Source organism: Crocodylus porosus, unplaced genomic scaffold (assembly GCF_001723895.1).
Source record: "Crocodylus porosus isolate Cpor-Errol unplaced genomic scaffold, CroPor_comp1, whole genome shotgun sequence".
NCBI classification, from domain to species: Eukaryota; Metazoa; Chordata; order Crocodylia; family Crocodylidae; genus Crocodylus; species Crocodylus porosus.
The window spans coordinates 10107663-10121983 of record NW_017728907.1 but is presented as its reverse complement, the minus strand read 5'-3'; the positions used below and the strand labels follow the sequence as shown (position 1 = coordinate 10121983).

The following is a 14321-nucleotide window of genomic DNA, read 5'->3' as shown; positions in this document are numbered from 1 at the left end:
GCCATGGGGGTGGGGAGGCTGGGAGAGTGGGCAGGGGATGGGCCCTGTCTGATTTGGAGATTCAGCCGATTCGGCAGTTCCTGAATCTCCGAATCATATTCGGCCAAATCGATTTGGGACAGTGATTTGAATCACTGTCCCCCAAATCAGTCAAATCCAAATCCAAAGTGAATACTAGCCACTTTGCACAGGCCTAGCGGACAGGTCCTGGTAGGGCAAGGATATGGACAACCAAACAAACAGGTCCCCAGCTAAAACAACAGGGCCAAAATTGCAGTGTCCTGGAGAAAGACCAAATTCCATGACATCATGGAATCCTGGGACCTTGATGGAGACAAATGGCAGAATTCATCACTCCTGGTGTTTCAGGATCTCTGCAAAATCCAAGTGGTGACATTTTGTTACTGGAGCTGATAAAAAATGTTCTTTCCAATGACACAGGTTTTCATCAGACAATGTAGTTTCATCTCAATCAAAAACATGTAGACGTCAGTTTTGAGGCAGTTTCCACCAGAGAAATGTTGAAAATTAAATATTCAGGGTGCAGACAGAAGTGCAACTTCTAGCTGCAACTCTGATTTCTGCAAAGCATTCTGAATTACAATGTTACCCCCAGTACCATAGTAAGGGGGTGGTGAGTGCGGTGATCACTCCGGATACCAAAGAAAGGGGCACCAACAGGCATTGTTGGTGCCTGTTGGTGCCTCCCCCTCCAGGGGAGTGGGGGGGCTGAATTCTTCCCCCAGTCTGAATTCTCTCTACACCCTTTCCCCCCACTCTCATTCTGAAAACACTGGGAGCTCTGTAGAGGAGGCTACATTTTGAAACCTCTTCATCTGATACGTCATGCAATGAGGGGTCAGATTTTCACCCAATCTGCCATTTTTGAAGCTCTCTGCATCCATGCACTTCTGTTTGGTCATAGCTATAAACTGCTTTCTGTGGCCAGATCAGGCGCAAATTGTCACTTCTGTCTGCACTTGACTTCCTGGTTTGCTTGCAAGAATGTTGACAATGTTTGTTGTGATGAGGTAAAAATATTTAACTTCAGTTTTGTCATTTTGCCTTTTACTTTATGTTAGCATTATTAATTGTGCTATTCTGGTATGTTTTCTAGGCTATATATTTAATATATTATGCATCGTTTTGACATTATCGAAACAAAATTGTTTGGTCTTTCAAATAGAAGTTCTTCAGAATTTCCATTCCAGGGAAAATATTAAAATTTAAACTCTTTGTTCCAAAGCAGAAAAAATCAATTCAGAAACAAGACCTGGTTTGAAACTCTGCAGTTTCTCTGAAAAATCATTTTCCAACCAGCTGTATTTGTTGATTGCATTTGGATACATCTTATGCTAAAATTGAGGAGATGAGTCAAATGGGCGTAGGTAGGGGGCTTATCCATATGTCAAAATCAGGACTCTAATGGAAGGAGATATTCAGATATTAGCTTCAAAGTTCCCATGACAGGTCCATAATGAGATTTGCTGTCATTGTGGGGAATGGTGGGATTTCCAATGCAGACATTTTTATTCAAAGTAACACTTCCCAATGCTGGGCTCCCAACACCTTTTGGCTGGAGCGAGGACACAAGATGCAGAGTATGGAGCAGACAGTTTTCTATCACCATTGCTTTCTGTGTTTGAGCACCTTGCTGAGTTCTACCAGATCAATCAGCTCTGTGAAAAATGGAGCTTTTACATTGTTCAAACAATTTATTCACTCCTGGTGCTCAGAGGACAGAAATACTTAACTAGGTCTTGAGATAGAAACTTGCTCATGTCCCATTTTGCTAGCACCATATATCACACAATTCTGCGACTAGTCCCTTCTCTTTTAATACAAAGCCCTTCCACGAGGAGTTGATCAGTTTGCACTGTTGCTGGTCTGTTTAAGCCTGACAATAACTCCCTTCTTCTGCAATCTCTGCTTTTTGTTTTGAAGACATACCTTCCCCAGCCTGCTCTTTGCCCGGATCCTGTCTATAAGCTAATGCTCAGCTGCTGGAGACGAGACACTAAAGATCGTCCTTCCTTCCAGGAAATCCATCGCCTACTCCAAACATCGACCAGTGAAGAGTGATGCTTTGCTTCCCCCACCCATCCTGGTGGTCCCCTGCTCACCCCCCAGAAGACACTCTCCTCCACTGCCCCTCCCCTACCTCCCCCAAAACACAGTCACAAAACTGAAGCCACTTCACTTGGACTTGCAATAAATCCTTGGCAGTTGGGCATGTCCTTGTACATTAAACAGCAGTAAGAGTGGGGAAAAGAAGTAAGAAGAAACCAAGGCTACATCAGATTTAAATCTCTAGCTCATTCACCAAATCAAACTTTGGAATAAGGCTGAGACAAGGGTTATATATGGACACAATGTTTTCTTGTGTATCAATGGATTTAAGCAAAGAAGGTTTGATCTGTCCATTCTGGAAAGGAAAAATGTGAGATATACCTCCCCGTGAGGAAGCTTGTGGTGCAGAGAGGAAGTGCTGGGAATACACCAGTAGGAAGGAACTTGCTCCAGGAATTCAACTGGGAAAGCAAATGTACCTGGGAAAAGGAAGGGATTTGGCACAGGGAATGCAGGTAGGGAATGCACTACTGATGCACACCATGGTGCAGGAGTTGCCAGTAGATCAGAGTGGACTGTGCAGTTATTTAGTGAAAAATGGAATGATTTTGGCTTTAAACAAGCTGAATGAACTGAACATTTGCCCTGGTAGAAATCCTCCCATTCTCACTTGGTTTCAGCCAGTTAGGAAGCAGGAAGCCCAGACACATGCTATTGGGCAGGAAGGCACATTCTACTTGGTAGGTGATCATTGCCACTTGTGATGGGGGCATTGAATTGCATGCTGTGGTTCTCCTACATCTGCTGCAGAAGCAATGAGGCATGAAAAACAACTGGCCTAGAGGCAGCAGAAGGGCCGTCCTGGCACCAATCTATGTCTTCTCCAGAGCTACTCAGCCCATCCTCCGTCTTCAAGGCTCATAGGATCATAAAAAAGTAGAGCTAGTGTTCTGATGGTAGGGCTATCCTAGAAAACCAGATGAGGTTAGGTCTTAGCTCAGCAAGCTCCCAAAATCAGTGTTATAGGGACATGTTAGAAAGCATATTTTAAGTCAAGTGGTAATGTCCCTGAACATCCCCTGTCCACATTCTTCATCTGTAATGAAAAAAGGAACAGTTTTGCTCTTGCTAACATGGAGGGTTTTTGTTAGCACCCACTTCTGTCTTCAGAGCCCACAACTAACGTCATCATAACGTTCCAAGGCTCAATCTACACTTCTAGGTGTAAGCTATCAGGATTCAGAGCTTGAAGTACTTAGGGTCAGTGTGGTATTGGCTGTTGCATCCACAAGAATGAATTATAGTCTGGGTAGGGTGTTATGCACCTGTCCCATTTGCCCCATCAGTTACTAGCTGATGCTCACAGAGGCTGCTTTGCCAATGGGAGGTTTTGGGGATGTAATTCCTTTGCAGTTTTTAATTGAAAGTGAAAATGGGGAGCTTAGAGTTTACAATACACTTATATCTGTTCCTACAAGGAAGCCCTATTGTTTGCATACCCAGTGAACCTCAGTCCTCATTGTAGTGTTGCTGGGTTACGTAGCATACATGGAGGGCCCTATCTACACTTTGTGAGACGTTAGCTGCATGAAAAAACTTTGTTTGTGTTTGCATTGATTTGTTAATCCAGCAGCTCTTGGCACATCCACACAAGTGAGCTTTGCAAATGTAGTTGTACCAGTGCATTGTGGGATTCCCATGATGGCTACCAAAGTTGAAGTTGAAAAGTTGGCGGTATAAGTTATGCATGACAGCATGGAGTCAGGGGGCCTGGCTGAACTCATACAACTATTTTCCCAGCTCAGGAAACAAATATTGCAGACTGAATTGGTTCAGGCAGAGCTAAGCTAACCCCCTCAGATGTGATGCCATCAATGCAGCCTGCTAGGAGGACCACTGCTTGGGAAAGCTGTTGTGTGCAGGAATGGGGTCTCGCATACTTAATGTGTTCTAGCATAGACGAGGCCTTTTGTGTATGTTGCTGTGAGAGTACAATTTCAGGGGCCACATGGAGAACTTGCAACTGCCTTCCCCCATACAAATTTTACTTATAAAATTATAGAAGAGGGAAGATCATACTGCATGCAGAGCAGAATATGTAAGTGTTGTTTTCCTGAATTTCAGAGCGTGGAAAGGCCAAGGCATCTTTATTTCCTGTTAAACCTAGGAGCTGTGGTACAACCATATATGGTACAACCTTATGCATAGAATCCCACCCACTCACAGAACCAGAACTGGAGCACCATTTCACTATTTAAATTGTGCTTATTCCTGTGTTTTACAGTCAGCTTTCTACTGCTGTAGTTGGGCCCTTTACTTTAGCTAATTCACTCACCAGGAAAGAGCTGCACAAGCTGTTTTCAAGCTTCAGTTGTTCACAAGTCACTGAGTGAATTCTCCCAGCGGCTGTATGCTCCACAGTTCAAGGGGAAGGAAACTCTGGGTGCATCTACATGAGATGCTTACTGCGCATTAGCCTAATAACACTTGTGCGGTAGCGTGGAGGTTAAAGACCATCCTAATAGCCTACTTCACAGTGTTATTAGACTACTGCACAGTAGCATCACAAAATAACTGTGCAGTGGTGCTACTGCACAGTATCTCTAGTTATTGTGCATTCAGTAAGTACTTCATTAAGCAAGTACTAAACTAAATGCGCAGCATCTAAGGCGCATTAATGAATGTGTAGACACACTCTCTGCGATCTCTCTCCATCCATGCGAATCCTGATAGGGAAGGAAAGAGAACAGGTGCCAACAGTACGTGATCAGGCCATGCAGACAGTGGAGAGGGCAGCTGCAGGATGAAAGCGACCAGTGAAGATGGAGGCCATGGGCATGCGAGAAAAAAGTTGAGTGTGAAGACAGCTGGGCAGACTGAAAGAGGAAGGGGAGGAACAGGAAAGGAAAGATGCATGATGGAGGTGGGAGCTCAGCCTGGCAGAAGGAGCATCAGATGACAGAGGAGGGATCTGTGCCAAAGAGGCAAGGGTTATTTTGGAGGGAAACAAGGGAAAGTGGAAGAGGCAGAAGAAGAGTAGTTTGGACACTAGCTTGGGCCTCGGCAGACCCAGGCTCTACTCCCTTTTCTCCTATAGACTCCTTAGGTGACCTTAGGCAAGTGTCTGAGTGACGCTGTTCTTTCTCTGTACAGCTGAATAACAGCATTGCATTGTCAGGCAGGGGGTGGGATGGCATAGAGGACTGAGGGGAATAGAGCCAGGGAGGAAAGCATTTCAGTGCTCTGTCCCTGGCCAGATGAGCTCAAGGGCCTTTCCCATTTGTTGTTCCTTCTCACAGATGAATGGGTTGGAAAACAAAAGTCAATAATTGGGTGCTTCAGTGGAGAACTCTCTCTGGTCTCACTGCAGCAGTGAGAGAACCCTGCTCAGCCTCTCTATGGGGGAAGAGCAGGGGGCAGACACAAGCTAAAGAGCATAACAGAGCTTGAACCAGAAAGCTTCTGTGGAATGTATGGGAACTGTAGAAACTCACCTGAAAGCTGATCGGCATTAAAGAAGAACCATATCCTAAAGGCAAATGAGATGGCCCCTGTGTCAAAGTGCTGCAGGAATCCCCAAACTAGAGGAACTTGTCAAGCAAAGAGGAGGGTTTTTTGCATGGAAGACAGATTTCCAGGCAAATATTCAAATAAATTAAACAAATTGCATTTAACCTAGAGACAATAGCAGCACCAGCAGCCTGCCTATTGTGCACAAACCCAGTCTAGAATTACAGTCTCCTTGGTACGCTCCATTTAAGTGCACGGCCTCAGGACTGAAAAAAAGAGGCTATGGACTCACTCAGGGTATGCACTTACTTGAATGCCAGGTGTTATGTCTTCTGACTCCAGAATGGTGGAAAGATTTGAGTAGCCTAAGAGAGAGAGAGAACGCCACACAGCTTACATGGCTGGTAACTTTATTGTCCTGAACAGGACCCAAAACTGCAAGCAAACTTGGTGCGCAAGGAGAGAAGAAACAGTGCCATGTCTAATGACTAATTCACAATACATCACACAAAGTGAACAGTGCTCATTAACTACAAGAAGATAGTTAATGGGCTACATCATTCAGACTCATTACTTTGTTTCTTATAGGGCCTTAGCTGTAGTGACAGCCCCTAGTCAACTTCACCAATTATGTGCTTACAGAGTACAGTGACGCTTCAAAGCAGATGGCGGAGAACAGAGTTCTTAGCCCTATAAACTGCTTATGCACATAACTGGTTTGCTACATTGTAAGTGATAGGAAAAAACTGGGATCCCTGCTGTGTTATTCAGTTAAGTGATTTCTCCACTTATACCATCTGCATATAAGTGGACTGCACTGTCCATTGAAGGGAGAAGATAGGAATTGCCAGGGTGGATCAGATCAGGGTACATATAGTCCAGGACGCTGTTTCAGATAGAAATCAATACAAGATGCTTGAGAGGAAGGTCCTAGATGATGTTATGGATTAAGAGGCCTTCAACAATATTCTCTGGCCCCTTAAAGGTAGATTTCTGATTTGGCCCAATCTTTCTCAAGAACAAAAGTGTACTGGGGCAGGAAGTATGGGGTGGGGGGCAGCTTTCAGGTGAGTGTGAGGCAGCAGTATATGCTGGGAAAAGGGATCGGGAGATGCCAGAGCTCCTCATTGCCAGAGGTTGCTGGATGGAGAAGGAAGTACATGGGGAGAGCAGGGTGTGACAAGTAGGCAAGGTGCTCTTAATGTTTCCTTCTGGTATTCAGTGAGGCCAGACCTGTTGTTGCACTCCATACTGAGTGATCCAAGGGGCTGACTGGGTGTCACTCCAGGGAGGAACTGAGGAGGTGACTACCAATATCATGGAAGAGCCAAGAGTTGGGGAAGGGGAAGCCACAGGATAGGAGAGTATTTTCCCTGCAGGAAGCAGGTGGTTTTGGGGCAAGCTTTTCATTAGTGCAGGAGGGGTTGTGAGCCCCAGAAGCAGAGTTTGTAGAGAGCTTCGGGCCAGTCGCTGCCTCCTGTCTAGGGTTATGGTAGCTTCTCTGAAGCAGGATGGGAGGAAATCTCTTCTTCATCTCAAGTGTCGAAAGAAGGCTGCTGAGCCCTCAACAGAGGGCTGCCGTTCTGGGAAGGGAGCGTAGCTGACTGACTGGAGCCAATGGTTTGGACTTTCATTAAGCTCTAGAACAGGTTGCTTTTTTCTAGCTTAGCTAAAGGCTAAATTAAATCAGAAGTCGGGGTCGATATACACCTCTACAGACTAATTAAATAAGATATATATATTTCTAGAACACAAGCTTTTGTGAACCCCAGTTTACTTCATCAGATGCTGCGATCTTGAATGAAGTGAACTTGGGTTCACAAAAGCTTGTGCTCTCTATGCATACCTTATTTAGTCAATGTATAAAGGTGCATATATACCCTGCCTTCTGACTGACTTCATACTAACATGGCTAATTACCTCTCTGCTCATGAATTATATCAACCAACTACTCGAGAGGGAAAGTGAGGTGTAGCTGGAAGAGAGAACTGGAGCAACCGGTGTATCACCAGGGAGCTGATAAGAGGGTGGTGACAGAGTTGGCTTTGGGGACAGTTTTTATCACATATCACTTTTGACCCTGCTTATCATCCTTATAGGTGTTCTCAGCTTTTATATAATACCCTGCTCTTTTCTGATCCCCACAAAGTTTGTGGTTTCTCATGGCAGGGAGTTTGGCAGATCTAAAGGCAAGATGGACATACCCCATTTCCTCTCTTCACCCCATTCATTATTTTTTACATATCTGTATCATGCTACTAACTATGCAGCCTTCTATAACTCTCTCCCTCTTTTTCATTTCATTAATCAGATTGTTTCAGAGAGTATTTCTGCTAAATTGGGCAAAAAGGCTGAGCAGGACATTCCAGCCTGAGGAGCTCTGGATGGTGCTTAGGGACCATCTCAACACTTGCTGACTCAGGCCACCCTGAGCTGCTTTGTATGCAGTGCACCCTGGCCCAGCTCAGGGTCCAGGCGTCCATGTGGAAGCTTTGGGGCGAAGTTATCTATTACTCAGAAGGCTAGCTTGGTGGGAGGAGAATTAGGGGTGCTGGTTGTAGCCGTGTTGATCTAAAGACATAGGAAGACAAGGTTCTTTAGGTAAATGTGACATCTTTTATTAGACCCAGCAGGATACAGATATTTTATTAGCTGGAAAATTTGTTCTTTGCAAGAAGACTTAGGGAGAGCCCAGAATAAAGGGCATGGAAGTGATGCAGCACTGCCAACTTGTGGCCAGATTGTAGGCTTACAGCAGTTTGGGATGCTAACAGGAAGCAAAACCAACAGAGATTAAATTAATCTCTCCCTCACTCATCTCAAAGCTGCCCCATCACTGGCTTAACAACCCCTCGTTAATTAAATAGTTGCAAGTCCATGTATAGAAGAGCCTTCGAGAGTTCCTGGACAGACTTGGTTCTTCTGCCATAAAGGGACCAAATGTTATCCAGGACCACTCTGGCAGAGATCACATGGCTGTAACAGGCTGAGTCTCTCTTGCTTCTGTACTGTGGTTACACAGTGTTTTGTATCCACGTCCCATTTACTTTCGTAGAATCATAGAAAAGTGAAGCTGGAAGGGACCCTCCGGGCACATCCCCACAAGTGGGAATGCGCATTCCCTGGAGACAAGTGGCAGAGAGACGAGGACTGTCAGTGTCCTGCTACTACAAGATTTGTTAAAATGCACTTGAGAGACTCAAGCAGGGCTTTGCAGGGCTGTGAACAAGTTCACAGGGAAGTGGTGATCCAGGAGGTAGTCACATCCAGAATGGAAGTGCAGGTAGAGTCACGAAGTGTCTTGAAGGTTATGACAAGAAATCTGACCCAAAGCAGATCAAAACCCGAATGCCCTCACAGTGACTTGCCTCACAAAAATAGGAGATATGAATGAAAGGCCACTGAGTTATTTTGGTTGCGGTTAGGAGGGAGACCAGCTTGTAGGCTGTGATGGAGAAAGAGGGGGAGAGGAGACACACCAGTGGAGGGCCAGAAAAAGATATGATTTGGACTGAGGAGTCCACTAATCCAGAAAGGATTAGTGTTGCATGGACTGCTGCTATAAGAGTCAGGAAGGTCAAAGAAGGCAGTTTCAGTTACTAGAAAGAGAGAGATAGTGGGATCTAGATGTGTGATTTTGTTGTCTAGACAAAAGTGCAACTGATTGAAAGTGTTATAAACAAGACTTGGAATCCAGCATAAATCCCCTCCCACTCCCAACACACCAAGTATGGGGAAACAAACTCCCGTGCACGACAGATGTAATGTCCAGAGCTCTTAACATTCAGTACCTTAGCCTAATTGCAATCAGTCTGCATTTTAGTTGAATGTGATAGGGACAGAATTTACACTAGATGCCTGATTCCAAACCCCTTGAGATTGGAGAAAAAGTGTCATTTGGATTCAGATTCTGCAGGTTACACACAGCCTCTGTCTAGGGCATTAAGTTCAACCAGATAAGTAAATTTTAGCTTTATGAGCACAAATAACACAAAAGAAAGAACAAGATCCCATTTTAGAGTTTGGTTTCAGAAAGACAAACTTTTTTTCCCCAGTTCTTAAAAAAACTAGCACCTAAATGGAGACTACGTGTTGTGCCCATCTCAGAGCAAAGCTGGGCCGCAGAGCTTATGAACAATGACCACGGAGGACACAAACTTGCAGGGATTGTGACCCAGTGATGTGCCATGAAGAACAAAATTGGAACTTATGCAAGAGCATCCAGGACTGACTTGGACTGCAGAGCAGAGTTTGGTCGCATACGGACATGCACAGATTTATCTGCGTATAGTTGTTCACATTCATGCCCATAACACAGTATTGGCAAATGGAAAAATTGGTGTGTCCCCCCACCTCCCCTCCCGTGTTTCTCTCAGCCACTCCACATAATGGATAAAGCTAAACTAGTGCTTTAGGATCTCGTCTAGCTACTTCTGTCCCCAAATCGACTTCCGGCATCTTTTAAATGCTGGGAAATGGCCTCCTCCTAAATAACTGTTGCAATGTACTGATCAGTGTGGACGTGGCACCACTGCCCTCTACTGCATCAAATTGGGACTGCGTCAATGTGGGTCATAGACGTCACACTGCTGACCGCTACGCTTCTGCTCTTGTTTTCCCTTTTTTCCTCAAATGGGTGAATCTTGAGTTCTGTGGCCACGGAGGTTCAAGAAGGCATAGTGCTGGCTGTCACATTCTCAGTAGCCTTGAGCTACGTACAATAACACTATCCTAACAGGGTGTGAGAAGTTAGAATAAAACCAAGCAGGTCTTCTAGATGTTGGGCTGACCTAGTTCAGGCAATGTTCTGATCTCTTTTTACAGCAATCACTAGCAAAGGTTGGCCCCAAATCTGAATTTATTGGCTAAGATTTATTTTTAAAAATGGCTGTTTGCCGTTCGGCTCCTAAGTCCATATTTAGGTATCCAAATAAGAGGTCTGATATATTTTTTTCCTTCCAAAAAGCTCAAGACCTCAGCCAAAGTCTGGTAGAGCACCAGGTACAATGAGAAATTTTGGAAAATCACACCTTCTTGGGTGCCCAAATGTGTACTTCAGAATACTAATGTTGAGCCTCCTTTTATCAAAAATACATAGGTCGCGGTGGAAATTCCCGGCTACAGGATTGGGCCTTATCTAGAATGAGCTGTGCTCTCATCTGAAATATCAGTGCCTTTACCAAGAGGTAAACACCAGTGACACAGCATTCTGGACTTGGTAGTTGGGCTAAATCTAAACAGTCTGCCCCCTATGCTCTTCCATCCCGCTGCTTTTATTTCAGTTGGCTATATGTCTTTCACTTCCTGTCCTAAACTGTTATGTAGTATTTGTGTGACATCAGCTGCATTCCACCCCAAAAGTCACTGTCTTTCAGTGACTTGTGTGTACATATAGTTTGTAAAGATATCTGTAAAACTCTTCGGGTCCAATGGGATGAAAGATGCTATAGAAATGTGTGATATATTAGGCATTATTAATAACTGTTTAGCTTCTTAGCAAACACAGGTGCAAAATACTCCTTCCTTGGTACTTAGAACAAATGTGCCTCACTCACAACGGGCTCAGTTCTGCACTGTTGCCAGCTTGTGCGGTCATTTGTCCCTGGGCAGAAGGGGCATTAAATACACCTGCTTGAATCTGGCAGCATTTGGCATGGATGTAAAGGGGACGTAAGGTGCAAGGCAGGAGGAATTGAAGGTCTTAGAGCTGCAGCATGCGTCTTTCTGGGTATGCACCCCAAATCTGAAATACTGAATCATGAGGGGCCAACCCTTCCCCTGCCAACCTGGATCCTGACTTCCAGAGGTGTGGAGTGCCGTATTTTCTAATGCCTTCTGGCATAGCTAGGCACCCATGCATGTCTCTGCAAGTCAGATCCATAAAGGGCAGCAGGCCAGTTTCTCTTCTCAGAGCAGCGTAACTCCACTGATTTCAGTGAAGTTACTCTGATTTTACCCCCTGGGGTGGAGGGGAGAACCCAGTATTTCATGGATGGGAGGAATTTGCTCTTTGCACCTGTGTTGTAAATATCAAGCTTTATAATCTGTTATGTCAACCTTGATGCCTCTAAAAATAATGTTGTGTTTTGCCCTCCCCCACTGCAGGAAATATGCCTCTGAAACAACATTGTGAGCTCTTGTTGTGACTAAAGGTCCTCAGGCCCAGGGCAGAGAGCATTCAATTGTGTTTTCCATTGCTAATGAATAGTGATCAATTAGTCACAGTGTCTAACTACAATGCTTCTTTCCAAATAGCTCTCGACCAGTGCTCTGGGTTTGAAGAAGAGACATGATCCACATGTATAGTTTTCTGTTCTTCCTTATTTATTCTGTGGAAGGCCAACATGAATTGTACTTCTGTAAAATGGTAAATTGTAAATAACAACGATCTTTCAACAACTCTTAACAGCGTGGTTTATTTCTGCGCAAACAACAGGAGGTGATGTCCCACATCTCCTGTGTGTCTACTGATGGAGGGAGGTTGCACCACTCTTCCGTACCCGCCACCAGAACAGCAGGAGAACAGATACTCCAGCAGGAAATAAAAGCCAGATTATTCACAGAGAGCCCCTGACCCCCACCACTTCATTTTACTATACTTCTGACTGAGGAAGTCTGGCTCCAGCTTCTTCCAGATCCCATCAGTACAGGTAAGTCTAAACTGTTGTATATCCTGTCAGCCCCAGAAGGGGACTAGTTCCCCTCCCACACACACACTCCCCACCACTGCCAGGAATAGACGGCCTAAGGGGAATCACAGCCTAGCTTGGCACCTTCTTGGTATTGCTGGGAATAGGCTGGTTCCAGTGCAGCTTGCCAAGTGTCTGACACTTAGACTAGCACATCTGTATTTGGCAATCATGTCGTGCCTAAAATCTCACTGGTACAGATTCCTTTTCTCACTCTAATGTGTCTAATGGGCATTCAGCCTACTGCACCTCAAGCCAAGGTGCCCCTGGGATTGTAGCAATATATATTGTGTCACAAAAGGACATAAACAGATCCTTTGGTTCGAAGTGGAAAGAAGACAAATTCAATTAGAAGATCAGCTTAAAATGCACATTTTTTAATGCTGTATGTCAGGATTTCAAACTCATTTGGCCCTGCAGGCTGGATGAATAGTGGGTCTAGTTCACAAGCCAGATCAAGCACATGGACTGCCCCTTCCTCCACTTGCATGCCTAATCCAGCACACACAGAACCCACCTGGGCTGGTTTAGGATGCCAACCAGAGCAAGTGCTGCAGCCCAGGACCCAACCTCAGCAAGTGCCACTGGCGGTACAGCCTGGGATTGGCCCCAGTGAGCACTGTGGGTGGCACACATCCCAGGTCCTGTGCAGCATGTGGGTCAACAGGGCAGCACTGGGGGCTGGGCTATGGGGCTCTGCAGGTTGTATGGTTGATACCTCTGCTTTAGGTGATGACCTGCTAGATCAAGTTTCACAGGGGCACAGTGGATTCCCCATTGTTGGTAGTGTTTTTAAATCAAGATTGGAAGCCTTTCTACAATATACGCTCTGGCTCATCACATGACAGGCTTGAACAGGCTTCATGCCAAATTTCATGGAGGGCATTCTCATCAGATCATACATTGTCATTACTAGCAGCATTGCCAAAGTAGCAATTTGGTCACTAGACCTAACAGCTTTTTGAAGATCCCAGCGTTATTTATGCTCATGTTAGGTCCACAGTGTGCATCTGCTATATCAGAGTTTTGGTTACTGACCACGCTGGCAGGTCTGAGACCAGCTGCTGGAGATGAGCTTGCTGGGGAGTCCTGAACACACCTCCCCCCTTTTTGCTCCTACATTCCTCCTCACAGGTACTTTGATCCCAAAAGCAGTTCAGTCTGAATCACTATGATTAATATGTGAGAGAAATGAACTGTGAGGAACAGACAATTTCAAGGAATTGAGAGGCATCATTAGTAATTTCTCAATTCAAAGATGATCTCCACCAGAGCTCACTGATGGGTCTTGAGATGACTTACGAGTCCAATCCTTGAGCTGCACATCTGTCCGCAGAAGTTGCAGGTTCTTCCACAGTGGGAAGTAGTCTGCGGACTGCAAGTCCTCTCCGTTTCCTTCCTCTGCTTTCTCTTCTCTGCGAGCGCAAGATGCTTTACCTAAAAACGAGCTGCCACTTACTTGAGGTTGCAGCACCAGCGAAGTGAGACAGCAGCCAGGTCCTCCCAGCTCTTGATGCCAGCATGTTTTCTTGCGGTCTGCCTTCAAGGTGTCCTTGGAGCGTTGCCTCTGGCCACTGCGAGATCTTAGGCCATTGCTAAGCTAGGAAGCCGAGATGCACAAGCCAGCAAACACACCTCGTGCTACTAAGAAAGAACAACAACCACCAATCATGACTTGGTTTCTCTCTCCTGTGCTCGACGGGCCAAGATATCCTGCCCTCAGGGAAATGGGTGGGAATACTCCGCAGCAGAACTGTGGGAGTCTGGAGCTTGCCTCACACCATGAGGACGGGTTCTGCGGGCGCGAGACCTCCTGACAAGGTGGCGAGTCCGTCTGCGTCCTCCCCGCTGTACAGCACTGCTCTTGGCAACAGTGCCGGATGGTGAATACCCTGGTGTGTGGCTGGGAGGAGCTTGCTTTAGCTTCTCTGAACCTCCTCGGGATGCAAGAAGAGCCCCCAGAGACATCCTGGGTGCAACAAGCTCCCGCAGCCTCCTAGCTGGACCCTCCCCCCGCCTTGGAGCAGGGGCAGGGAGTGCTCAGCGCCACCC

At 45.7% G+C, this 14321-nt stretch overlaps 1 protein-coding gene across 1 annotated transcript in view; it reads left to right on the top strand.

Annotated features, from left to right (window-relative positions):
• The window catches only part of DDR2 (discoidin domain receptor tyrosine kinase 2), an 80519-nt gene extending 73602 nt beyond the window's left edge, over positions 1–6917 (top strand). Inside the window, exon 17 of the mRNA XM_019530719.1 lies at positions 1945–6917. Coding sequence (XP_019386264.1) covers positions 1945–2082 — 138 coding nt within the window. The 3' untranslated portion in view covers positions 2083–6917. The remainder of the gene's footprint in view (positions 1–1944) is intronic.
• Positions 6918–14321: the final 7404 nt, after the last annotated feature.